The sequence below is a fragment of the Myxine glutinosa genome, chromosome 4, assembly GCF_964187855.1.
Source record: "Myxine glutinosa chromosome 4, kmMyxGlut1.1, whole genome shotgun sequence".
Taxonomy (NCBI): Eukaryota; Metazoa; Chordata; class Myxini; order Myxiniformes; family Myxinidae; genus Myxine; species Myxine glutinosa.
The window spans coordinates 70,501,019-70,527,904 of record NC_136264.1 but is presented as its reverse complement, the minus strand read 5'-3'; the positions used below and the strand labels follow the sequence as shown (position 1 = coordinate 70,527,904).

The following is a 26,886-nucleotide window of genomic DNA, read 5'->3' as shown; positions in this document are numbered from 1 at the left end:
GAGCCCAACACCATTGGAAGAGAGAGGAAAGTTAAAAGGTGAGTATGGCTCAGCTCTCGGTACTTCTTGCTAATTCATTGAATGGTTTCTCTTGTTTAATTTGGTTCTGTTAGTATTTTGGTACTTGACAGTTGCAGTTACTGCTGACTTTATTTTGTTGTGGGTTTCTGTGCTTCATGCAAGTCGGGCAAGAGGAATGGAACTCGATCGTCTGGTACCATGACCTCTTGGATTGATCAGTTCCAACCATGTGGAATGATCATGGTGATGACGCCACTAAAGTCTAACTATGTGGACACGGGCAAACTTTATTTCATTAAACTCGTCAACACAGCACCGTTAATGATTCTGAGCTGTTGCTGTTGAGTATTGCCTTTTGGGTTCAATACATTTATTAAAACACAGATATCATCGTTGCATGGTGTTCACAATCATTGTGAATGAAGGATTTCTTAAACTAGTCCATGCCTGGTGTTGGCTTAGCGGTTAGGGTGCAGGCTTGGGATCCTATGATCCTGGGTTCGAATCCCGGTTGATCGCTAAATTAACGCCAGGGGAGTTGACTCAGCCTGTCATCCTTCCGAGGTCGGCAAATTGAGTACCAGCTTGCTGGGATGAATGATCCCGGTGTGTACCCCAGTTTAGAATAGGTACACCGTATCCCTGCGCATTGTAAGAGGCGACTAAGGGTTGGTGTCAGGAAGGGCATCCGGCCATAAAACATTGCCTCAAACAGGGAACCATGATTGTCATGGGGCCCGCAAGGCATCTTACACCACACATACAAGTAGAAGATCATTCATATTCATTTTTTAAACTAGTCCAAGATTAATTAAATAAGTAAATAAATCAATTCCACCAAGCAAGTCGCATGATGGAAGTTATACATACGTGACGTGCAAGATAAGGACACGTTAACACTCATCCGTGTACTTTTATATGGATCGCAAGGACATTTAGAGCCTACGAACAAATCGACACGTGGTACCTGATATCCTAGAATATTGATCTACGTGATCAGAGGGTACGCTCAATTATAGGAGCAGGCCGGGGCGAGCTAAACCAAGTACGAGTGGCTTTAAGGAGATGGGATTTTATAGGAATTGAGGATAGAGGGGTACTTGACCATTTGCAGTTGTTGTGTACTAGTGTAGCAATTGCGATGTTTGAGAGGGTCTCGTCAAAAGGTAAGCGTGCTGTCGTGTGTGTGTTCTGTCACACCTCACCTATTTATACCCCAAGAAACACCGTCGTTGGGTGTGCCTACCCCACTTTCCTCCCCCTCACTTCTCCTCGTCGTCGTCGTCGTCGTCCTCCTCCCCCTCCTCCTCCTCCTCCTCCCCCTCCTCCTCCTCCTCCTCCTCCTCCTTCTCCTCCTCCTCCTCCTCCTCCTCCCCCTCCTCCTCCTTCTCCTCCTCCTCCTCCTCCTCCACTCCCCTGCTGGCTGCCACTCCAGTGAAAATGAGTAAACAAAATGATGGATTGAATTAGTCTGGTTTTGATAAAGTTGCAGCCATGGTGGTCCAAATGCCCTCATCCTGTTTCCAAGTTTTTGGTAGATATTTTTCAAAACTACCAGTACCTACAGTTAGAATAGAATATAACTCATGTTTGCGCATCGGTAAATCGCTTTGTGTGTGTATGTGTATATGCATCAAATCCATCAAGCTGATGGATCTAGCACACGCCTACACTTTATTAGGTTTCTAATCTGTAAGAAAATCTTCACTACCTCTCAGTTTTTCCTTCGAATGTTTTTGTTCTATTATTGCTCCTGTTCTGAGGCAGTTCTAAGATTTGTTTGCATCTTTTTCAGCATCTCAGTCGGTGGATTCTGGCCTTGAGTTATCACCGAGGGTAAAACAGGAGAGTGAGAGTGAAGTTGATGAGGAAGAGGAGGAAAAAGGGAGAGTGGATGAGTCTGTCGATATCAAAGATGAAGATCACGAAAATGATCTCAATTTGACCTACCAGCAGGCTGTACACGAGTAAGCTCTTCCTCTTTCACTGTTGGTCAATGGTAGTTTTCTTCTTCCTCTACCCACCCTACTTTGTCTTGCTCACTTTTTTTGTTTGTTTGTTTATTGTTTTGTTTCAGATTTCAATATTGTTTGTTTTTAACATTTTAGATGAAGATTTTGTTTTTCTTTCTAGTCTTTCCTTTTTAATCTGTCCATCCTGTTTTTTAATTTACATCTGTTACTCCCCATTAATTCTCGATTATGATTACTCCCCTTCACCATTTTGTTTATGCTTTTTCTTTCACTATAGACAAATCCTTTAGTGTTATCAAGACTTCATGCTAATTGGTTTGAATTTTTTTTTAAACTTTTCACAAGCTGCACCATGCAATCACTTTTGTCTTGAGATTCATCTCATAAGGTGGGCTGGCAGGATGGCCTAGTGGTATGCACACTCACCTCTAAGCCTGGATTCAAATTCCGACCCAGTTATAAACTGTCATCCCGGTGTATCACAGGTAGGGTGATTCATCAATGTGGGTGCCGTCCCTTGGATGGACCTTAAACTGGAAGTCCCGTCTGCCAGGATGGGTTGGTGGACGTTAAAGATCCCATGGTGTCCTTCGCAAATATTGCCGGCACCATGCCAAAATTCGAAAGTCAGGCCTAGCCAGACAGGTTCATGAAAGACCTGGGCCAAGCTTCCCCCAGCCAACCCCGCAAGGTGGGATAATAGTGGCCGCTAAAGAGCAACAAAAAATGGTGATTCATCAATGTGTGTGTTGTCCTTTGGGTGGACGTTAAACTGGTGTCCTGTCTGCTAGCATTAGTCGGTGAATGTTAAAGCTCCCAGGTGTACTTCACAAAGAGTGGGCAAGCTATCACCTACACTCTGAACAAATTACAAATTCCTACTCTAACCTACAGAGGGCATTGCATCAGTGTCACAGCTGCATCCTCGGCCAATGATGCTACCCCACAGCCTTGTGCTACATACGAAAGAAGAAGATCCCATAAAGTATGGGATTATCTGGTAGGTATAGCACAGCCATCACATCAAGTATTTGCTACGAGTGTGGAGAACAGGGGGCCAAGAAATACAGTAGTGACTCATTTTTGTTGGGAGATATATTTGAGGGATAGGACGAATGAGATGATGATGAGGAGGCAGGAATGAGATTTGGAAGTATAGCGTGGGGGTGGGGGAGGGAACCAGAGACAGACAACGGGTGTGCTACGGCGAGGTTGGGGGAAAGAGCGGAAAGGGAGTTGAGGCATGGCGAGGCAAGCTCTTGACAAAAGCCACCGTGTTTGCCAAGAGGGTGGGAGTCGGGCCAGGCAGCCTGTTTACCCATAAGGAGTGGTTTGTCTCTCTCCTCAGCCCATATTTGGCCGCACCCTGTTCCATTTCAAATGGTTCTCTGGCCCCTCCTGTTCCTTATCTCCTGTGCCTCGGTGTCTGTAGGAAGAACAGTTGGTAGGGAGCGTTGGAGGGGGTAGGGCCACTTGTGCAAAAGAGTTAGCAGTGAACCATATGGCTAGAGAGGGAGGGGAAATTGGTGTGAGCCTGAGCTGCTGTGCAAGGTTAACTTTGCTGGATTGACTTTGCGACTTAAACTCTAAATTTGATACCTCACAACTTTGAAATTATGCACCCTTGAGTCGGAAAAGCCTAATTATTGGCATGACTATGGGACGATAAATGTTACAAAAACTATTTTGTTTTTGGATAGTTTTACTTCCTCCACCAGCTTGTAGCGGCACAGTGATCGGGGGCGGACCGCATGCCTTGCGTGCAATGGAACTCGCAAAATGGAAAAACTGGGATTTTACACAAAATATGGGCGAGCTGGTGTCATGAAGTCATATTTTTAGAATGGGCTCCTGACTACCTTGTGCCGATTTCACCCATGGGGGAACTTAATATTAGGGATGCTCATGTATAAGGTGTTTTGGTCTTTAATTAACTTTTCATTATAGGTCTAAAAGTAAATTATTAGAATCCCTGCCAGTGGTTTTCTCCTGTAAATGCATTTATTTTATTTTTTGTATACAAAGTCGAGGCTCATGGAACAGCTAGAACACAGAACAGACCTGGATGCAACAGAGCAAAAAGAACAACAGAAAGAGAGGGAGGGAGATGCCAACAGCAGGGCCGAGGGAAAAATTAGAGGGAGACTTGGACAAATAAGGGATGTGGGGAGGAATGAGGGGTAGGGGCAGGCGCATGGGGTGGACAAGATGGAAAGATGGAAAAACTGGAAATTTGGAACTAGGTGGGCTTGGGGATGGGGGGCTAATGGGGGTAGGATTGATCATGGTTTTGGATGGGGAATGATGAGATGGTGGTGAACAGTTGTCTTGAAGACCTGGAGAGAAGAATGAGATTGAAGACAAGGTGAAACCTGGTTCCACAGGCAGTAAAAAAAAAAGAGGAACAAATGAGTGGGGATGAGCAGTGATTCTGGATTTCGGTAGTTTCACCAGAAGGAGTTGTTGGTGGACCGCGTGCACCTGGAAAGAGCAGAGGGTGCAAGACCAGAAAGGAGGCAGTAGAAGACACAGAGACCACCGACCTGTCTGTGATGCGAGAGTGAGAGGCCCCATAGACTCAGCTTACATTGGCATTGGCTGTGGGTTATCAAAAATCGTGCTTTACCGAGTCTTGAAATGCCAACTGCCAATCAAGTGTGCATTTGTCATGTAATTAGAGTAACTAGTGAGATACCCATGCTACGCACGCACGGGTGGGAGGCCAGAAGCAAACAGGCAATGCAGTTATGGCGAATGCTAAAGCATGAAACCAATAAATTCCACATTCCTGTAGCACCTTCAGTCGCACGTCAGACATGGACAGCAAGTTCGTGAAGGACTTCCATGAAAAACGTACCCGTTCGCAAACAAACGGGTACGTTCACGTATGGAAACATCGATCGTGGGACCGTGGCGAATCTGCATATGGCGATCCACGAAGTTCACGTTTCGAAAGTAGAAACCATCACGGCATGTCGTCATTCCCTTGAACTCGATATCTCTTTTTTTCATTCCAAACAACATAACTCCAATCACAAATTAATCACAAAATAAACTTTTAACAACATTGTTTATGTTTCCTTCATTGTAAAAACTACCAAGTGAACAGTTAAAAGGATTTTGAGCCGATAGGTGTTACGGCCTTGGCAATATCAATGGAGACAGCGATCTGTTAGCGTATACACCACCCAAATAGCTATGTGGAATTCTCTCATGTAGAGATTAAACTCACGTCATTTGAACTTTGGCCGAGGTCATTATTTACTTTTAATGATGTTTATATATGAATCAAAAAGAAGATAATTGGTTTTGGGTCGTCCTTTCCACATATCTTGTGGGATTGTGAGTTGGAAAGATGACCGTGATGGCGGGGAGGGGATTGGCATTCTCTCAAGCAGGGATTCAACCCATGTCCTTATTGTTACGTGGTCCTCCCGGTAACTACCTGGTCTTGGTGACCCCCGGACCGTGGGAGGACCCCGCCAGAAAGATATCTGATTTATACGCTTTCGTAGCGCAATCAATATGAAAGACACAATAATTCAAGTCAATAAGAAACCCCACACCAAGGATCCGGATTACTTAATAATATATTCTCCATCCATCATCAGCAATCAACAATCCATCAACAATCTTACTAAGATGGCCATCTCATAAATTTCCCCCCTTTCCCCACTCATGACCCCTCAATGGTCACTGTCCCTCACAATGTCTCTGGGCCCCTCCAGACCAAGGTGAAGGTCGACTTCTCCGCACATGGGCGGTTGAACGAACCCCTGGCTGACGTGTTCCAAACGTGCACGTCGCGTACCGGGAACAGCTGCTGCAGCGCACACCTCCTTGCAAAGCAAAGCGGGCAAAGCAAAGCGCGGCTGGCAAAGCGCGCGAGGCCCAAGGTGCGACCCGTACGCGTCCTTGTAGACGTTGAGGCGAACTGTGCCGGACGCTTGGTTCCGTGCACGAACCCACGGCAACTTGACGTCTAATCGGTAATTACCCCGCGCAGGTAACTCCTTTCGCCAGACGGGCTTTCAAACGCAGCGTCCCCCACGCTGCTCAATATCGACACCGCTCGCGTCGGAGCTGGGCGAGGAAGAAGAAGATCGCCGCTTCTCCCGGACCTCGTGTCTTTTTCTTCTTCCGGTTCACTATCCCGTTTCCGGTCTCCTGTTATCCGGAGCCTCTCTAACCCTTTAACCACAACAACCTTTAATATAATAAACATTAATAAGCAATGACATGAAGAGTAATTCCTCTAAATCCGGGATCCGTAACATTATAAAAGGTCTTTGTCCGTGGTCACCGAGTCCGATCGGTGCAGCCGTTTGTGCGGCACCTGGGAAAATAACGTTATGTGGGAGTCCAAACCTGAAAATGCTGGAGGCCAAAGCTGAAATTGGAAAAACAATATACCCTATTTTACTCCAGGAGATCCCAGGATTACCCACCCAAAATATCGTTGCGATCGGTTCAGCCGTTTTTGCGGTACCTTCAAACGGACTGACGGACGGACAGACAGACGGACGGACATTTGGTGAATTATAGTAAGATAGGATCCGAGCTTTGTATCAAAGCAGCAGGACATTGACGTGGTCTGTGGGAAACCTCATGCTGTGTGTATTACATGATGATTTGATCATGGCTAGTGCAACTTGTGGTTGGTCAGCTCACCCTAGATATAATTGAAAATAAGGAATACGATGAGCGGCAGCAGAGTGGATATTGATGTTAAAAGCAGGAACTGCTACCCACAATTTACTATTTTTGCCATCAATATAATAGATGTTTCTAACTCTAGCCCCGTAGGGACATTGGCACCCAATTAAGATGCCTCTGTGATTATTGTGACATGAGATTACATAACTATTGTCATTTTTTAGTTTTGTTTTGTCAAAATTTTAGTCTTTAAAGCCATAGCCATGAAACTGCAGACTCGCCCGTAGGCCATACCCTTGTCATTGGCGAGATAGTTTGAGGCATCTATTTGAATTGTGACCTCTGGACCTCTGAGAACCTCTTTCGGCATACTCTTTCCCGATGTGGGCCCATTGTTTGTCTTGCTATCCTCTTTTCACCACCCCTCCCCTTGGCTGCTTTCCCTCCACTGCACTACTGTGGTATGCAGAGGGGCCGTGAGGGCACGGATGTCTGCAAAACAGGGTGAGGGGTGGTGGGGTGGAGGCATTACGGAGGAAATGACAGAGAAGTGCTTGGGGAATGAAATAGTTTTTGTGGGCGAGACTCGGTGGGGGGTTATTTGGGGATGATTCGTCGATAGGAGGTAGATGATAGGGTTAGCGGTAAAACAGGCATGCAAGTGGACAAGAAGTGCATCAAAAAGGATATGAGGAAAGCAAAAAAAAAACATTGTAGGAGGATCCTGTGTGGACATTTTTGACCAGGTATATTTTTTGGAATAGAGTTGAAGAGGGATTTGATTAAAGGAGGCTACATTAAAAAATTTGATTAAATGGACATGAGAGAGAGGAAGTGCTTTGGACGGAGGCAAGATGGAGGAGTAAGCTCAAGGAAGAGATTAGGAAGTTGGAAGGTAGAATTGGGACGAGAGGGATAAAATGTAAATCACGGATATAGCGGGAGCAGAATTTTGTCCATTTTTTTCATTGGTTTATTTAAAACCACCAATGGTGGGTTGCACGAGTATCAACGAACACATGCTACTATGAACATAAAATGGATGTGTTCCTTAAAAGTCAAAAGACCTTGAGATTGAACTGCGATTGCATGCCACTCGTATAAAGAGCGCAGTTCAACGAGACCACGAGAGGTGCCATTCCGGTTGTGGAACAGCGCAGCTTGCTGACTTGCTTTGGAATTGCAACGAGCGGAGCGTGTACATAACACAAATAGTCTCCCCTTCATAGCTTTTACTTTGTTAACATCACCTCTCACATCCCCTTGCTGAACTAGATTACATCTTAACTTCTCAAGGGTTCAGCATCATCGTTTTGTCTGCAGCACCTGGCTGCTGGGTTGCATCATTGTTGGGAGTGCAGCTGTGCCCCTTGTAGGTTAGAGCAGGAGATTGGAATTTGGTCAGGTCCCGGCAATAACTTGCTTCCTCCCAAATATTCATGTAGTTTGTTTTGTGTCCCTGCATGTGGTATCCTGTACTACCTTTCCGCAGCTCTCAGACATTTTTTTCGACTACTTATGTGGTCTTTACATTCACTGTTTGCCCTTCTCTTTTTGTCTCCCCTACTCCCATCTCATTTCAATGGAAAGACTCGATTCCCCTTTGGGACTTGCCCATCTGCGTGCACGTGAATGTGAATCGCCCGACTCGCAGCGCCGCAAGCGTGTCCATCGCTGCGACTTTCACGGCTGCAACAAGGTTTACACGAAAAGCTCGCACTTGAAAGCTCATCGGCGCACACACACCGGTAAGTCGCAGCGCTGGGTGCCCCGAGTTCCTCGCACCATAATGACAAACCAGGGTCCTTTTACCACGATAACTTGTGAACCAGCGATGGGATTTTGACCAAAGTTGGTATAAGTATGTAGTATGATGCAAAGATTAACTTATTTAATTTTGGAGTCAAGAGGTCAAAGGTTAGACTCTGTAATAGGTTTTCATTACCACGCTAACTTAAGAACAGCTGAAGGGAACTAAGTCAAATTTGGTACGAGTATGTATAATTATATAAATATAAACAGATTAGATTATGGGGTCAAGAGGTCAAAGGTCAGAGGTCCTGTTCAGTCAAATTTTTGTTACCGTACTGAGCTAATTTCTGAACCAGTGATGGGATTTTGACCAAAGTTGGTGTAAGTCCATGTTATCGTGCAAAGACAAACTGGTTTCGGCATCAAAGTTCATATCAGGTAAAATGTGGTAGGCCTACTTGAGAACAGCTGAAGGAATTTAAAGTTCCACAGAAATTTTTCTAAATTATCTTATTATATATAATTTATTTTTACGTGATTATATTGATTTTTAAGTAATAAACAAAGAACGGAATGTGTTTTTTACTTTGAATAATTTTTTTAAGGTGTTAGTTACAAATGTAAACCCGGCAGGTACCACTCCTAAAAATTCCAGAAAACCACGATGGTACTGACGTCATCAGCGTCACATAATTGAGGGAAAGGTTGTCTCGGTGCGCAATGGATAATGGCTGCGCAATTCGCTTCAGACTCGTCAGAAAGTTAATTTGCTGAAGTTTTTTTTTTTTTTAACTGATCAAAAAAAAAATTGGATTTTTTTCCTGATCAGGAATCCTCTGATTATGGCGATAGTCAAAATCATTATGCAGAAGATGCTGTATGACCATACATGTATGAAGCCGAGGTGGAAATTGGTGATGACATCAGTCACATCAGAACACCTGGTGTTCACAACAATTGGGACGACGTCGAAGAAAGACTCGGCAATAACAACTGGTAAAGTCGTAAATCATAGAGCTAGAACGTGGTAAATGTGGAGTTTAGTGGTATTTTGATGTAATACTTCTCTGTAATTATTGTAGTAATGAGAATGGCACTCGGTAGAGAGCATACCTCCGCTAGACTGAACAGTTTCCAATTTGTATCCCACTGATAGGCCGGATCTGGATTCGGGACTGAACCAAAATCTAATCGGCTTGTTCTTCTCTCCTAACCAACACATCCACCTAGTTTTGTCATAACTCATCCACAACTTTTTGAAATACCATGCTATGTATCATTTTTGGCCGCATCTCTCAATGGTGAAGAATCACGAAAAAATTTTTTTTAAATTCTCGTGTCCAGATGTACAGTACAATACTAGACATGTAGATGCTTATTACAATACGGGATGGGATTATCCTTACAATGTACATGTAGTCGGGGGGGGGGGGGGGGCTTAGTCATTCTGGGACCCTGGGCAAAAGTCAAGGACGGGCCTCCACACCCCTCTTATTCCCACAAAACTCACTATGAACACGAATAAAGCACCCAATTTTCACAGCAAATGGGCCCGTTGGTCCATTGGAACAAATTTTAACTCAGTCGTGTCGCGATACCTGCCTGCTGTACTGCTTAGGTATTAGCTTATCTTTCACCAAGCCCAGATGTGCTTGGGGTGGGGTGAGAGAAGGAAGGGTAGGGGGGTGGGGGTGAAGGATTATACAGAACCACCTTTAGAGGCCATTTTCCCCGCAGGGCAGGGGTTGGCCTTTTTCGGGCACCGTGGTCCCCTTTTTGAAGCGATGTTTTACGGCCGGATGCCCTTCCTGCTGCCAACCCTGTTAGTCGCATCTTGAGACACACAGGGAATTACTAGTGAACTGGTACTCAATTTGACGACCTCGGAAGGACGACAGGCTGAGTCAACCCCCCTGGCGTTAATTCAGCGATCGACCAGGATTGGAACCCAGGATCCTAGGATCCCAAGCCGGCACCTGAACCGCTAAGCCAACACCAGGCTGGGGTGAAGGATTATACGTTCGTTATTATTATTGCCAATTAATACGACTCTTATCATTGTTGTTAATATTATTAGTATTAATTAATATATGCTCTTACAATGTTATCATTCTTTTTGGTATTTATTTTGTAATTGGAATGCCATACTGTGGAAAGACCTATTAAGCGGATTCCCTCCCCACTCCCCACTCCCCCCTTTCCCCACTCCCTCCTCCAATCCCCTCTCTCCCCACACCTCTCCCCACACCTCTCCCCCTCCCCCACTCACTCAGTCTGTGAAACATCAGGATGACATTTTATAGCTGGGCCGAGATCCAAACCCAGGCTAGACAGCTTAGAGATCAGTGTGCGTACCTCAAGGTCATCCTGTTATGACTTGTGTCAACCGAGGTCGTATCTTAATCCTTAACACACTGTTAATAAAGAAACTGTGATTCCATGTTGTATTACAGTATATTGTATACGTTAAAATGTATCATAAAAGTATAATCTAACGGGTGCACAAACCTCAACACACCACAGAGTATTATACACACAAAGTTAGGATTACGTCCGATTAATTATTTGCAATACTGGAATGGGATACGGGAACAGGTCGAAATGGGATACTTAACATAAACGGGTCAAAACGTGAGGCGGGATTTCTTTGTTGTGCTTCAGTAGTTGAGGCAAAATGCACAAACCTATGGCGTATATAAGCACAGCCTTGATTGCTTCCGAAATAATTTTAAAACACGGGCGGTGCATAGTCACAGAACGCCGGCTTGATGCCTCCAAAAAATAACAACTCGGGTTATGTAATGAAGCCAAAATATTGCTATTGCTTATGTGCATATATAATAAATCTTGTTTATATAGCTTAGATTGATTCCAATTCCACTGGGCCATAAAGGAATTATCCTATAGGTCGGAAGGCTTGAAGCCTGGGGCCTACATAAACGATGTGCCTCAGAATGCCTGATGCCGATGGGCTGCAACCTTTCCACATTTGATGATGCTTTTAATCGTGCTTGTTGGTCTTTTCACACTGATGAGAAAAGTTATAGGGAACTCATGGCGATTGTGAATATAGCACTTCTGTTTGGAACAATTTTACCTCACGTCCCACTGAGCATATAATTTAATTATATGGGGTTTAAAAAATCGTTTTTTCCGAATTTCTTTCCGATTTCACTGTGGATTTCGACATAATTATTTAGCTCATGGGTTTCGATCAGAAAAATATTAAATCAGATCTTGAATATCAGTTTTAAATAAACCTATACGATTGTCTTGCCAGGAGCCAATCACAGCACACCTAGCCAATCGGCGTAACCGCAAACAAATGAAAGGACAGTTATCTCTGATATATATATATACTATGGTGATTCTGTCTATCCGGGGGTGTGGCTTACTCCGTTTGCAGAGTAGCTCCACCCATTCTTGAAGAGGCTTCATGTAAACAAATATCCACCATTTTATTAACTCGAATAGCTTTGAGGCCTGTTTAGTTCGGCCCGTGCTGTCTTTCTCTCTCACACAGGTTTATTTCAACTCTAATTCGATATATCATTTCATTTTTAACAGTCGCTAACATAGTTTTAGACTCGGTTGAAAAAAAACGGGAAGAGAATCCCATGAAAGTTTCCATTTATTGAACGAAATTATTTCTCAAAGGCCTGTAAAATAAAGCCCATTCATTGAGTCACCCTCACGATTTATCTCGAATTCACCATCTGATTTAATTTTTATCGGTGATTTTAGACTCGGTGTCAGAAATAATTGAGAACATTCACGCGACGCACACACGGGAAATTGCCGAGACATATTTATAAAAATCGCGCCACGATGATACACGAAAACACACCGCCTAAAATAACAGTCGGGAAAAATGTCGACAAATATTAAAAATTCGCTTTTTCTTTTCCGTTAAGATATATTACTTTTACTTTTGATGACATTTGTCACAAAACGACATATATTTCTTCGTTCTTATTTCATTCAACATTATTATCCGGAAGTAAAATGTGTTTCAGGAAATTACCGAGAGATATTTATTCGTTTTTTTATTTTATTAGTTATGTGTGCATACACTTTAAATAGGTTTATTTGAAATCTTTAATTTTCACAATGTAATTTACTTGCCATTTGTCATTTGATGATTACGAGATACTTCCTCTTGAGGATTGTGACAATTCATGCGTTGCGTGGAAACTTCCATTTCCAAAATGAATGAGACGATCGATGAAGAACGCAGACTTGAACAGGATGCAGCAAGAAAACGAATGAGATAGGTGAACGAGTCCGTCGACGAACGTCAATGCAAACTTGAACATGATGCAGCAAGAAAAAGAACGAGACGGGAGAAAAAGAGAGAAACGAGATGGGAAAAAGCCGATTGGAGAGGAGAGTGAGGAGCGATTGGAGAGGCGAGTGAGGAGCGATTGTAGAGGCGAGTGAGAGGCGAATGGAGAGGCGAGTGAGCGATTGGAGAGGCGAGTGAGCGATTGGAGAGGCGAGTGAGGAGCGATTGGAGACGCGAGTGAGGAGCGATTGGAGAGGCGAGTGAGGAGCGATTGGAGAGGCGAGTGAGGAGCGATTGGAGAGGCGAGTGAGGAGCGATTGGAGAGGAGTGTGAGGAGATATTGGAGAGGAGTGTGAGGAGGTATTGGAGAGGAGTGTGAGGAGGTATTGGAGAGGAGTGTGAGGAGGTATTGGAGAGGAGTGTGAGGAGGTATTTGAGAGGAGTGTGAGGAGGTATTTGAGAGGAGTGTGAGGAGGTATTTGAGAGGAGTGTGAGGAGGTATAGGAGAGGAGTTGGAGAGGAGCGAGGGGTTGGAGAGTGAGGACCGATTGGAGAGGCGAGTGAGGCGTGATTGGAGAGGAGAGTGAGGCGTGATCAGAGAGGTGAGTGAGGTGCCATTGGAGGGGAGTGTGAGGAATTGGAGAGGAGTGTGGGGGATTGGAGAGGAGTGTGGGGGATTGGAGAGGAGTGTGAGGGATTGGAGAGGAGTGTGAGGGATTGGAGAGGAGTGTGAGGGATTGGAGAGGAGTGTGAGGGATTGGAGAGGAGTGTAAGGGATTGGAGAGGAGTGTGAGGGATTGGAGGGGAGTGTGAGGGATTGGAGGGGAGTGTGAGGGATTGGAGAGGAGTGTGAGGAATTGGAGAGGAGTGTGAGTGATTGGAGAGGAGTGTGAGTGATTGGAGAGGAGTGTGAGGGATTGGAGAGGAGTGTGAGGGATTGGAGAGGAGTGTGAGGGATTGGAGAGTGTGAGGAGGTATTGGAGAGGAGTGTGAGGAGGTATTTGAGAGGAGTGTGAGGAGGTATTTGAGAGGAGTTGGAGAGGAGTGAGGGGTTGGAGAGTGAAGGCCAATTGGAGAGGCGAGTGAGGCGCGATTGGAGAGGAGAGTGAGGCGTGATTTGAGAGGCGAGTGAGGCACGATTGGAGGGGAGTATGAGGAATTGGAGAGGAGTGTGGGGGATTGGAGAGGATTGTGGGGGATTGGAGAGGAGTGTGAGGGATTGGAGAGGAGTGTGAGGGATTGGAGAGGAGTGTGAGGGATTGGAGGGGAGTGTGAGGGATTGGAGGGGAGTGTGAGGAATTGGAGAGGAGTGTGAGGAATTGGAGAGGAGTGTGAGGAATTGGAGAGGAGTGAGAGGGATTGGAGAGGAGTGAGAGGGATTGGAGAGGAGTGTGAGGAGGTATTGGAGGGGAGTGTGAGGAGGTATTGGAAGGCAGTGTGAGGAGGAGTGGGATTGGAGAGGCGTGAGAGTGGAGAGAGGAGAGTGTCAGGTGGAGAGGAGTGAGGGGTCACATATTATGTGAAATAAATAAATTGTGTTCATTACACCATTTCTGGATCTGATGAATTGCCAGTAACCATTTTGTAAAATTTAATGTGCAGCATCCAAATCAAGATGTCCAAATGTCTCACACGTCCATGCCCGTGGGATTCCCACGGGTGACCCAACTAGTATGTATGTATGTATGTATATATATATATATATATATATATATATATATATTGTTGTGGATATGAGAATGTTTTTTTATTTTATTGTTGTGGTAAAATGTTGTTGTAAAAGGTTGTTGTAAAATATCACCCCTCCTCCCTCCGTTTGTGGTTGTATAAAGGTCAAAGGGCGTTCCCGTAGTTAGTCCATAAAACATACATGCAGGACACGATATATCTTTTTTTGACAGTTATATCCTTATTATGTGTATTAGTGTAAGGCTGTCTTCCATTAATTGAAATACTCCATTGCACCAGTGAAAGAGAATAGATCCCCTTTCCTTCCCATCCCCAAAATCTCCCTTTCCTTCCCATCCCCAAAACCTCCATTTCCATATTACATCCCCTCTCGTCATTGCTGGGCCCTCAATTCTCAATCACCTCCCCTCCAATAACCGCCATTGACCATGTGCTTGAGTCGGAGAAGAAAGGCGGGTCCCCACCTCGTCAGAGAGGGGAGGAGTGATCCAGCCCCACTCGACCAACCATGAACAAGGGGTTTGGCTTGAGAGGGCGGGGAGAGAACGTTTGGGGGAGGTTCGCAAAGGTTGAGGGGCGGGGCCTATATAACCCACGGTGGGGGCGTTCCCAAGAGAGATGCACTTTGAGTTGGTCTGACTCGGTTGCCAGAGGGAGTTGGTCGTCAAGAGAGAGTCGTGAAGAGTCAGTCAGTGGAGTCGGTGGTCAGTTGGTTGCGGTGAGGAGTCAGTGGTGAGGAGTGAGTGAACCAAGAAAGAGTTGAGGGTTTGGACCAGACGAGTCGGACAAGGCCTGGCAAAGCACGCGACGTACACAGCAGCCAAAACAGCAGCGTGGGGCCTGGCCTGAACGGCGGCTGCTAAACGCGCTGGTTGTGCTGCGGGACCCCCTTGGACCTCCCTCTCCCTCCAGCCATCCACCTCCTGCCTTTCCACCCTTCTTGTATACGTGAGTTTGTTTTGTTTGTTCTGTCCCTGGGTATTTAATTAAGTCTGTAGGTAAGCTAGAATTTGCACTGTGTCACCTGCGTCTTATGTGTTGTAAATAAACTTGATTGCTCCTTTTTGCTTGTGTGTAAATAGTCAATAAATTCAGTCGTATTTCCAAACCTTTCTTTGCCTTCGTTTTCCTCTTTGCATTCGTCGCCTTTGTCTTTTCCCTATTGGGCAGCTGTGGTGCGATACGGCCAAAGTTCTGGGTGAATCGGGTGAGTCAGGGATCCTGTTAGGTCGCGGCAATACCACCGCTCGGTAAATAACATCTTAATCCGCGATCTGTAACAATATATATATATATACATATATATATATGTATACAGTGAAACCTTGACTTACGAGTTTAATTCGTTCTGTGACCGAGCTCGTAACTCAATTTGCTCGTTTCTCAAATTAAATTTCCCCATTAAAATGCATTGAAATGCTATTAATCCGTTCCAGCCCGCCAAAAACCACACCAATTTTTTTTTAAATATACAGTATATATAAAAATATCTCGCGCTTTATATTTCACCTGTATGCAGCATACAAGTTGGCAGGATGGCCTGGACTGGAGGTACGCACACTTGACTCTAAACTGTCCAGCCTGGGTTTGAATCCCGGACCCAGCTATAACCTGTCATGTCGGTGTTTCACAGGCAGGGTGATTCATCAATGTGTGTACCGCTAAACTGGGCGCCCCGTTTGCGTCCCATTAGTTGTTGGATGTTGAGGATCTCACTGTGTCTTCCACAAAGAGAAGGCGAGCTATCGCCGGCACTCTGAACAAGTTGTGGCCTGGCATGCTCTTCTCCTCTGCCGTTATATACGTCCTCCTCGGCATCTTTTTCCAGAAGAGCCCTGTCTCGTCACAGTTGAAGATTTGCTGGGGGATGTGTCGTTCGGCTTCTATCAGTTCGGCAAAAGTTATAATAAAATCTTCAGCTGCCTTCACATCCGCCTCACCAAGTCGACAACACGCACACCTCGCTCATGTTTTTCGACGATTGCGTGTTTTATATCCAAGCACATCATCCTCTTCTTCTTCTCAGTACTGCCCTTGGCACTCAATTTCTTAGGACCCATGGTTAAAACTAAGAAAATTTTCCAAAATAACCAAAATGCGAAAACAAAGCAGCAGCGATATACGGCAGAGATGCTTGCACGGCAAGATAACCATGTGACCAGAACCCACCTGGTGGCGTAAGCTCCAAAATAACCAAAATGCGAAAACAAAACAGCAGCGATATACGGCAGAGATGCTTGCACGGCAAGATAACCACGTGACCAGAACCCACCTGGTGGCGTAAGCTCCAAAATAACCAAAATGCGAAAACAAAACAGCAGCGATATACGGCAGAGATGCTTGCACGGCAAGATAACCACGTGACCGGAACCCACTTGGTGGCGGGTGGCGTAAGCTCGTAACTCAGATCTCGGCTCGCATCTCAAAGCAATAAACCGCCCGAGCGACGGCTCGTATCTCGGAAAACTCGTAAGTTGGTGCACTCGTAAGTCAAGGTTTCACTGTATATATATATATATATATATATATATATATATATATATATATATATATATATATATATATATATATATATATATATATATAAGCCCTGCCATGTCTGATACGGCTCTTCCTGTACATATTTCCAATACCGTGATACGTAGCATTGAAAGTTACTGATTGATTACGATCATGGCCGATGTTAAATAGAAATGCAAAAAAACAAAAAGGCTATTTACCCTCAGCTTCTCATGCTTTTACGCAGCTGTTCTGTCCTTTTTCTTCTTCTCCATTAGATTAGAAGTATCTTTAATTTTCGTAGGTATCGTGTCAGCTTTCAATCCCTTTAATTTTCCCATCCCTCACTGGGAATACATGTCGGTGTCATCGGAATTATCTTCAAAATGGGCGCTGCAAATGATGCTTGAAGCAGTTGGGCCATGACACTTTCCTCTGGTCAGGTTTACCTTGGCTATTCATATTTTCCTTACAGCTAGGCCGAGGATTCAGACTTTGGCAGGCTCGCATGGCTGCACCGTCAAATAAACTGTTCCAACCGGTCATTTTTGACGGGCTTTTTACTCGTATATAATACACATACATATACACCATACACATAGACATATCTTGCAGCCGTCCATTGAAAAGCAATGATGGCTTGCCTGAACAAAATGACAGGGATAGCTTGGTTGCTGCTTGAGTGCTATCACAGGAACAGCTGTGGTCTTCTAAGATCACCTCTGTGGTGGAAAGACCTGCCACAGGGGCACACACACTGTAGGAAAAAAAACAACTATTCATCAACTTCTTTAATCCTTGGATGCAGTGATTGGGGCTCGGAGGCCCACAAGGTTTTTTTTGTTGCAAAAACTATGCTGCACAATTATTATTTTTTGGAATGAGCCTCATTTTTACCAACTTTCATGTTGTTACACAAAATTCAGTGACATGAATAAAAAAAATTCATTCAGGCTCGTGGGAAAATCTTCATTCTTCACTTATAACCCAAAAATCCGAGACGAATGCAGGCCTGGGTCCTTCGAGGCCCCGCATTAATGTTGTTGTACTACTATACTATATCATTAGTTTCTTGATATCAGCCTCATTATATGCTCCTCTAACTTGGTTACAAATAATTCAGTGACAAAAATATAAAAATTAAAAAACTTTACACAAATACATTTGTGGGGCCTCCGAAGCCCTGAGGCCCAATGGCTGCAAAGGTGTCGGATTTTTGACAGTTGTGGACATATACATTCTAAATAAAAGGATTAGTGAATCATATTTTTTGAGCAAATACTCTTCCATGAGCCTCAACTTTTTAGAGAAAAAAAAGTTGAAAAAACCAAGAACAAAAAAAAAATTTTGCAAAAAAAGAAAAAAAAAGATTCATTACTTGCATGGGATTCTTCTAACTAATAGGATCAATGATTCACATTTTCTGAGCAAATACACATCCATGAGCATCGACTTGGATTGAAAAAGGATATGAAAGAAAAAAGATCTATTTAAAAAAAAAAAAAAAAAACATTTCACGAATCCTCCGAGGCCCAATGGCTGCGTTTATGTAGGATTTTTGATGCCTGCATCTAAGAGTTAATGCTGCTTCGTTAGTAGATGCTGAAATTTGATTTACCTGGCTGGGTTCCTCGGATAAAGTACACCCATAGGTACAGGTTGGTGTGCACCCTTGCAGGATATTGAATGCACAGAAACATATTTTAAGACTATTCTGTTTCTTCTGCTCCCTGCCAGGTGAAAAGCCATACCGCTGCACATGGGAAGGCTGCACGTGGAAGTTTGCACGTTCGGACGAGCTCACACGCCATTACCGCAAACACACCGGGGTGAAGCCGTTCAAGTGTGCCGACTGTGAGCGCAGCTTCTCTCGCTCTGACCATCTTGCGCTCCATCGCAAGCGCCACTTGCTGGTGTAATGATTATCTCGGGACATTTGGAATAGAAGGCCAGCACATGAGAGCTGTGCAAGCATTGAAATTAAGAGGCAGGAGGTCATCACATTGGAAATTTCTTTTCTGAATAATGGCCTTACCCTGATGTGAACGGCTGCAACCCTTCCTCCTACCCTCTTCACTCCTTGGCCACCTTAGCAGTGCGAGGTTCCGATGCAGACGGGTGGCCCAAAGCTCGATATGCCTGACTGCGATGCCTATTTGCAACATTGCAAATTGGGAATGAAGAGGATTTAAACTCTTCTTTGGTTAATCTTTTAGAACTGCGGTGTGACAATGCTATAAATATAATTATTGTATTTGTTGTGCTTTTTGTACAGCATTCTTTCTCTGCTTACTGTGAGGGCAGTGTGCATGGCTTGGGACCAAAGTTGGACTTCTTTTGTGACTGAACGTGTTGGCACTTTTTATCATACTTGCTTTTCCTTTATCTATGTAATTTTCATGTTTTACATAATCACCCCTTTTCCTCTGCCCCCAACCCATCCAACAATACCTTTGTAAAAAATAAAAATTAAAAAAACTCCCCCCTCCCACTGTGGTTGGGATATCAGGGGTTTGTTTCAAAATGATATTTTACTGCTTAGCACAGTAGATCTGTGCCTTGATAAAAATGGAGATTATTTTTTAAGGGCGAGCAGTTTTTCTATGAAATATTATTCTAGTACATGATTGATGGCTTTTTGATGAACCAACTACAAAACGAGGATGTCGTCATGGTTATTATTATTATTCTTTTTCAAATCAAACCCCTTGTTCTTACATTTTTTTCTCCTCGAAATGATCATTGGCTGTTACATCTCTAGCATGTTGTTACATCACTCACGGCTCTACTGAATCCATCAGGAAATCATGTACGATTGGTAAATACTGGTGTACAAGAAGTCTATCGTACTCCGACCTTATCTGGTCCTTCTCGTTCACTCTGGTCTCAGATTCCCCCTATGCAGATCCTACCTTTGTTTCATCTATTTCCACTTGTACCTTAAAAAGGTGGCTTGGAACGCCATCGACTTTGGGAATCATTTGTGATGCATTGTATTTTTTTTTATTACTTGTATACTGTGAACATGAAAACATGCACGCTTGTATCACCATATAAATGTAATATTCATTTAATGATAAATGATTTTTGTATTCAAAGATTATCCTTGTGTTTTTATTTGTTTGTGTTTAATTTTGGTTTAATTTTGAGATTGCTGAAGGCCTTTTTTGCAGTGATTGAATATGTAGCATAGGCTTACGCCTTCGAGCAGAGTGCATAAAGTAAGCCCCCATGGCTTCATGTCATGGTATATGCAATATGCATTGGTTGGAAGGGAGTGGTGGAGGACTCCCTCAGTTCCTTCTTGTATTATTAGATTATACTCTGTTCCTTCTTATCCATTTTGTTTGAAGATTAATCATTTGTTTTGGTGGGAAAAGGTCTGTTTGAGTAGTTCTTTGGTGTAGTTGGTTAAAAAGTATGGTTTATTGAAATTCTGGCCTTTAATCTATTATTTAGGTTTATAATGTACAGTACTTGATTGAGAATATTATTTAAATTTAAACTAGAACGGCACTCGGGGTGAAGTATTGGAGGTAATCTGTCTATATTTAGGTTTGAAAACGAGGAGTGTGTTGGACCCAGGGAGCGCATTTGACCAAGTGGGGATAGAATGAGCCAGATGATTGAGAGTTGGTCGTACAAAAGAAGAAGAAAACAATAACAAACATGAACGGCACTCGGTAGAGCGCATACCTCCGCCAGGCTGAGCAGTTTGTTTTGTATCCACTGATAGGCCGGGTCTGGATTAGGACCTGAACCAAAATCTAATCGGCTTGTTCTTGTCACCTAACCAACTCGTTCACCTAGTTTAGTGATAACTCATCCATAACTTTTTTAAATATCATGTTATATATAGCTTTTCGCTCTATCTCTCAATGGTGAAGAATCACTTAAGGATTAAATAATTGTCATATCCAAATCCATATTCAGATCTTTACCAAAATTGAATCGATTCGTTCTTGTCACACACCCAACCTTTCCACCAAGTTTCGTCCAAATCGGTCAATAAAATGTTGATATCCTGCTATATATCGTTTTTGGCCCTATCTCCCAATTGGTGACGAATCATTTAAAAAAATTATGCTGCCGGATCCGAATCCGGATCTTCACCGAAATCTAATAATCTAATCCTTGTCACATACGCAACCTCTCTGCCGAATTTCGTCTGAATCCGTCCACAACGTTTTGGGATATCTATCTTGTTCACAGACAAACAAACAATAAATATATCATGCATAGCACGATACTTGTGAAATCGCTAAAATAAGTTGTTTGCCTTTGATGACCTTAAAAATAATTGTTGGTTGAATTCAGTGACCTGGTATGCATCCTCTTAAAATTTCAAGTCAATCGGGTGAAAATTGAGGATTTTCGAAGTCTGGCCTATGTTGACCTTTTGCCCCCTGTTGACCTCAAAAATAGTTGATGGTTGAATTCAGTGACCAGATATGCAAATCCTCTTAAAATTGAAGTCAATCGGATGAAAATTGAGGATTTTAGAAATCCGGCCTATGTTGACCTCAAAAACGAGTTGGGGATTGAATTCAGTGACCAGATATGCAAGTCCTCTTAAAATTTCAAGTTCATTGGATGAAAATTGAGGATTTTAGAAATCTGGCCTATGTTGACCTCAAAAACTAGTTGGGGATTGAATTCAGTGACCAGATATGCAAGTCCTCTTAAATTTTCAAGTTAATCTGATGAAAATTGAGGATTTTAGAATTCTGGCCTATGTTGACGTAAAATATAATTGGTGGTTGAATTCAGTGACCAGATATGCAAATCCTTTTCAAATTTCAAGTCAATTGGATGAAAATTGAGCATTTTAAAAATTTGACAAAGTTGGTGACACAGTTTGTGTGTGCGTGTGTGTATGTAATGTTACCGATATACTCCTAAACGGAGAGGCTCACGTACTTGATATTTGGCACAGACATGGCCATTGAGCCTGGGACGAACATGGCTGACCTAAAAATTTATTTCATAATATGCTTTTACCATATTTTTATCTCAGCGCGAAATATTATGACCGGGATCTGACCGGTCGCAGAGTAGCGCGCTGATTCGCTCAGAGCGATCACGTGATGTTCCCTGCCGCCATTAACTCAGTTACGTGTTCGCACGTATTTCAGAGCGAAAAGCAATTGCCTTTTTTCACATTTAAGCGACGAACATTGCCATTCACACCACATAGGTTTTTTTCCCTTTCATCTTTAGATTCATATTTTTTGCCATAACGTAGCGCATTATGGCTCTCTCGAGCTCGAGTTAGCCAATCACCTGGGAGCATGAGGCCACGTTGGCCACGCCCACGACAGGACGCATAGTTGCAATCGATCGTTCAGAGCGATCACGTGATGTTCCTTGCCGCGCGACTATCTATATATATCACTCAGATCCCTCACAATCGACCACCACCCCCTCCTACAATACTAAATATCACTCAGATCCCTCACAATCGACCACCACCCCCTCCTACAATACTAAATATCACCCAGATCCCTTGGAATCGACCACCACCCCCTCCTCCTGCAATACTAAATATCACTCAGATCCCTCACAATCGACCACCACCCCCTCCTCCTGCAATACTAAATATCACTCAGATCCCTCACAATCGACCACCACCCCCTCCTACAATACGAAATATCACTGAGATCCCTCACAATCGACCACCACCCCTCCTACAATACTAAATATCACCCAGATCCCTTGGAATCGACCACCACCTCCTCCTACAATACTATATATCACTCAGATCCCTTGGAATTGACCACCACCACCTCCTACAATACTATATATCACTCAGATCCCTTGGAATCGACCACCACCTCCTCCTGCAATACTAAATATCACCCAGATCCCTTGGAATCGACCACCACCTCCTCCTACAATACTATATATCACTCAGATCCCTTGGAATCGACCACCACCTCCTCCTGCAATACTAAATATCACCCAGATCCCTTGGAATCGACCACCACCCCCTCCTACAATACTATATATCACTCAGATCCCTTGGAATCGACCACCACCTCCTCCTACATTACTATATATCACTCAGATCCCTTGGAATCGACCACCACCTCCTCCTACATTACTATATATCACTCAGATCCCTTGGAATCGACCACCACCTCCTCCTGCAATACTAAATATCACCCAGATCCCTTGGAATCGACCACCACCCCCTCCTCCTGCAATACGAAATATCACCCAGATCCCTTGGAATCGACCACCACCCCCTCCTACAATACTAAATATCACCAAGATCCCTTGGAATCGACCACCACCTCCTCCTACATTACTATATATCACTCAGATCCCTTGGAATCGACCACCACCCCCTCCTACAATACTAAATATCACCAAGATCCCTTGGAATCGACCACCACCTCCTCCTACAATACTATATATCACTCAGATCCCTTGGAGTCGACCACCACCTCCTCCTGCAATACTAAATATCACCCAGATCCCTTGGAATCGACCACCACCTCCTCCTACAATACTATATATCACTCAGATCCCTTGGAATTGACCACCACCACCTCCTACAATACTATATATCACTCAGATCCCTTGGAATCGACCACCACCTCCTCCTGCAATACTAAATATCACCCAGATCCCTTGGAATCGACCACCACCTCCTCCTACAATACTATATATCACTCAGATCCCTTGGAATCGACCACCACCTCCTCCTGCAATACTAAATATCACCCAGATCCCTTGGAATCGACCACCACCCCCTCCTACAATACTATATATCACTCAGATCCCTTGGAATCGACCACCACCTCCTCCTACATTACTATATATCACTCAGATCCCTTGGAATCGACCACCACCTCCTCCTACATTACTATATATCACTCAGATCCCTTGGAATCGACCACCACCTCCTCCTGCAATACTAAATATCACCCAGATCCCTTGGAATCGACCACCACCCCCTCCTCCTGCAATACGAAATATCACCCAGATCCCTTGGAATCGACCACCACCCCCTCCTACAATACTAAATATCACCAAGATCCCTTGGAATCGACCACCACCTCCTCCTACATTACTATATATCACTCAGATCCCTTGGAATCGACCACCACCCCCTCCTACAATACTAAATATCACCAAGATCCCTTGGAATCGACCACCACCTCCTCCTACAATACTATATATCACTCAGATCCCTTGGAGTCGACCACCACCTCCTCCTGCAATACTAAATATCACCCAGATCCCTTGGAATCGACCACCACCTCCTCCTACAATACTATATATCACTCAGATCTCTTGGAATTGACCACCACCTCCTCCTGCAATACTAAATATCACCCAGATCCCTTGGAATCGACCATCACCTCCTCCTACAATACTATATATCACTCAGATCCCTTGGAATCGACCACCACCTCCTCCTGCAATACTAAATATCACCCAGATCCCTTGGAATCGACCACCACCCCCTCCTACAATACTATATATCACTCAGATCCCTTGGAATCGACCACCACCTCCTCCTACATTACTATATATCACTCAGATCCCTTGGAATCGACCACCACCTCCTCCTGCAATACTAAATATCACCCAGATCCCTTGGAATCGACCACCACCCCCTCCTCCTGCAATACGAAATATCACCCAGATCCCTTGGAATCGACCACCACCCCCTCCTACAATACTAAATATCACCAAGATCCCTTGGAATCGACCACCACCTCCTCCTACATTACTATATATCACTCAGATCCCTTGGAATCGACCACCACCCCCTCCTACAATACTAAATATCACCAAGATCCCTTGGAATCGACCACCACCTCCTCCTACAATACTATATATCACTCAGATCCCTTGGAATCGACCACCACCTCCTCCTGCAATACTAAATATCACCCAGATCCCTTGGAATCGACCACCACCTCCTCCTGCAATACTAAATATCACCCAGATCCCTTGGAATCGACCACCACCCCCTCCTCCTGCAATACTAAATATCACCCAGATCCCTTGGAATCGACCACCACCCCCTCCTACAATACTATATATCACTCAGATCCCTTGGAATCGACCACCACCTCCTCCTACATTACTATATATCACTCAGATCCCTTGGAATCGACCACCACCCCCTCCTACAATACTAAATATCACCAAGATCCCTTGGAATCGACCACCACCTCCTCCTACAATACTATATATCACTCAGATCCCTTGGAATCGACCACCACCCCCTCCTACAATACTAAATATCACCAAGATCCCTTGGAATCGACCACCACCTCCTCCTACAATACTATATATCACTCAGATCCCTTGGAATCGACCACCACCCCCTCCTACAATACTAAATATCACCAAGATCCCTTGGAATCGACCACCACCTCCTCCTACAATACTATATATCACTCAGATCCCTTGGAATCGACCACCACCTCCTCCTGCAATACTAAATATCACCCAGATCCCTTGGAATCGACCACCACCCCCTCCTCCTGCAATACTAAATATCACCCAGATCCCTTGGAATCGACCACCACCCCCTCCTACAATACTAAATATCACCAAGATCCCTTGGAATCGACCACCACCTCCTCCTGCAATACTAAATATCACCCAGATCCCTTGGAATCGACCACCACCCCCTCCTACAATACTATATATCACTCAGATCCCTTGGAATCGAACACCACCTCCTCCTGCAATACTAAATATCACCCAGATCCCTTGGAATCGACCACCACCCCCTCCTACAATACTATATATCACTCAGATCCCTTGGAATCGACCACCACCCCCTCCTACAATACTAAATATCACCAAGATCCCTTGGAATCGACCACCACCCCCTCCTACAATACTATATATCACTCAGATCCCTTGGAATCGACCACCACCTCCTCCTGCAATACTAAATATCACCCAGATCCCTTGGAATCGACCACCACCTCCTCCTACAATACTAAATATCACCCAGATCCCTTGGAATCGACCACCACCCCCTCCTACAATACTATATATCACTCAGATCCCTTGGAGTCGACCACCACCTCCTCCTGAAATCTATATATACAAGGACGTGCCCGTACGTGGGTGCCCGTTCCTTGGTGCGGCCCGCGTGCCTGTACTATATATATATCTAAAATTATATCCCCCCCCCTCTATTTACATGAAATGGTTTGGTCCATTCGCAAAGCCAAAGCGAACGGCTTGCGAGTACGGTGACAATCCCCCCCCTCTATTTACATGAAATGGTTTGGTCCAAAGCGAACGGCTAGCGAGTACGGTGACAATCCCCCCCCTCTATTTACATGAAATGGTTTGGTCCAAAGCGAACGGCTTGCGAGTACGGTGACAATCCCCCCCCCCCCTCTATTTACATGAAATGGTTTGGTCCAAAGCGAACGGCTTGCGGAGTTTGGTAAAGAAATCGCCATAGCTCGGTAACTACTTGTCCGATTAATATGAAACCTTGAAAAGGCACATCCTCGGGTCCCCAGCAATATACCTGGCAAGTTTAAAGTATATCGGACCCGTGGTTGTCGAGAAACAGCGGTCACAGACAAACACACAAACACACAGACACACAGAGATTATTGGAATTATAGATCTATCTATAATTCCAGTAATCTCTGTGTGTTTGTTTGTCTGTGACCGCTGTTTCTCGACAACCACGGGTCCGATATACTTTAAACTTGCCAGGTATATTGCTGGGGACCCGAGGATGTGCCTTTTCAAGGTTTCATATTAATCGGACAATTACTTACCGAGCTATGTCCAAAAAACGATTCAACCAATCAGAGAGCAGCGAGCTATCGCGTGTGCCGAACGTGGCGAACACACTCTGCCTCGGATGGCACATTTGAGAGCGTATTCATTTATTTCACGTTTGCAAACTATGTTGGCGCTATGTTGGCGTTAAACGATGTTTTAAAACTAATAAAAACGAATTTGCGATTCATCGTAACTGCGATATACGACCTTCCGGAGCTCCCGTGA

General features: G+C 44.2%; 1 protein-coding gene across 7 annotated transcripts in view; it reads left to right on the top strand.

Moving 5' to 3' along the window:
- The window catches only part of LOC137416428 (uncharacterized), a 58,903-nt gene extending 38,930 nt beyond the window's left edge, over positions 1-19,973 (top strand). For all 7 annotated transcript variants that reach the window (XM_068102012.2, XM_068102015.2, XM_068102013.2 and 4 more), the window contains 4 exons: positions 1-38; positions 1,817-1,988; positions 8,241-8,398; positions 18,613-19,973. The exon at positions 1-38 is cut by the window's left edge and continues 776 nt beyond it. In XM_068102012.2, coding sequence (XP_067958113.1) covers positions 1-38; positions 1,817-1,988; positions 8,241-8,398; positions 18,613-18,794 — 550 coding nt within the window. In that variant the 3' untranslated portion in view covers positions 18,795-19,973. The remainder of the gene's footprint in view (positions 39-1,816; positions 1,989-8,240; positions 8,399-18,612) is intronic.
- The last annotated feature ends 6,913 nt before the right edge of the window (positions 19,974-26,886 follow it).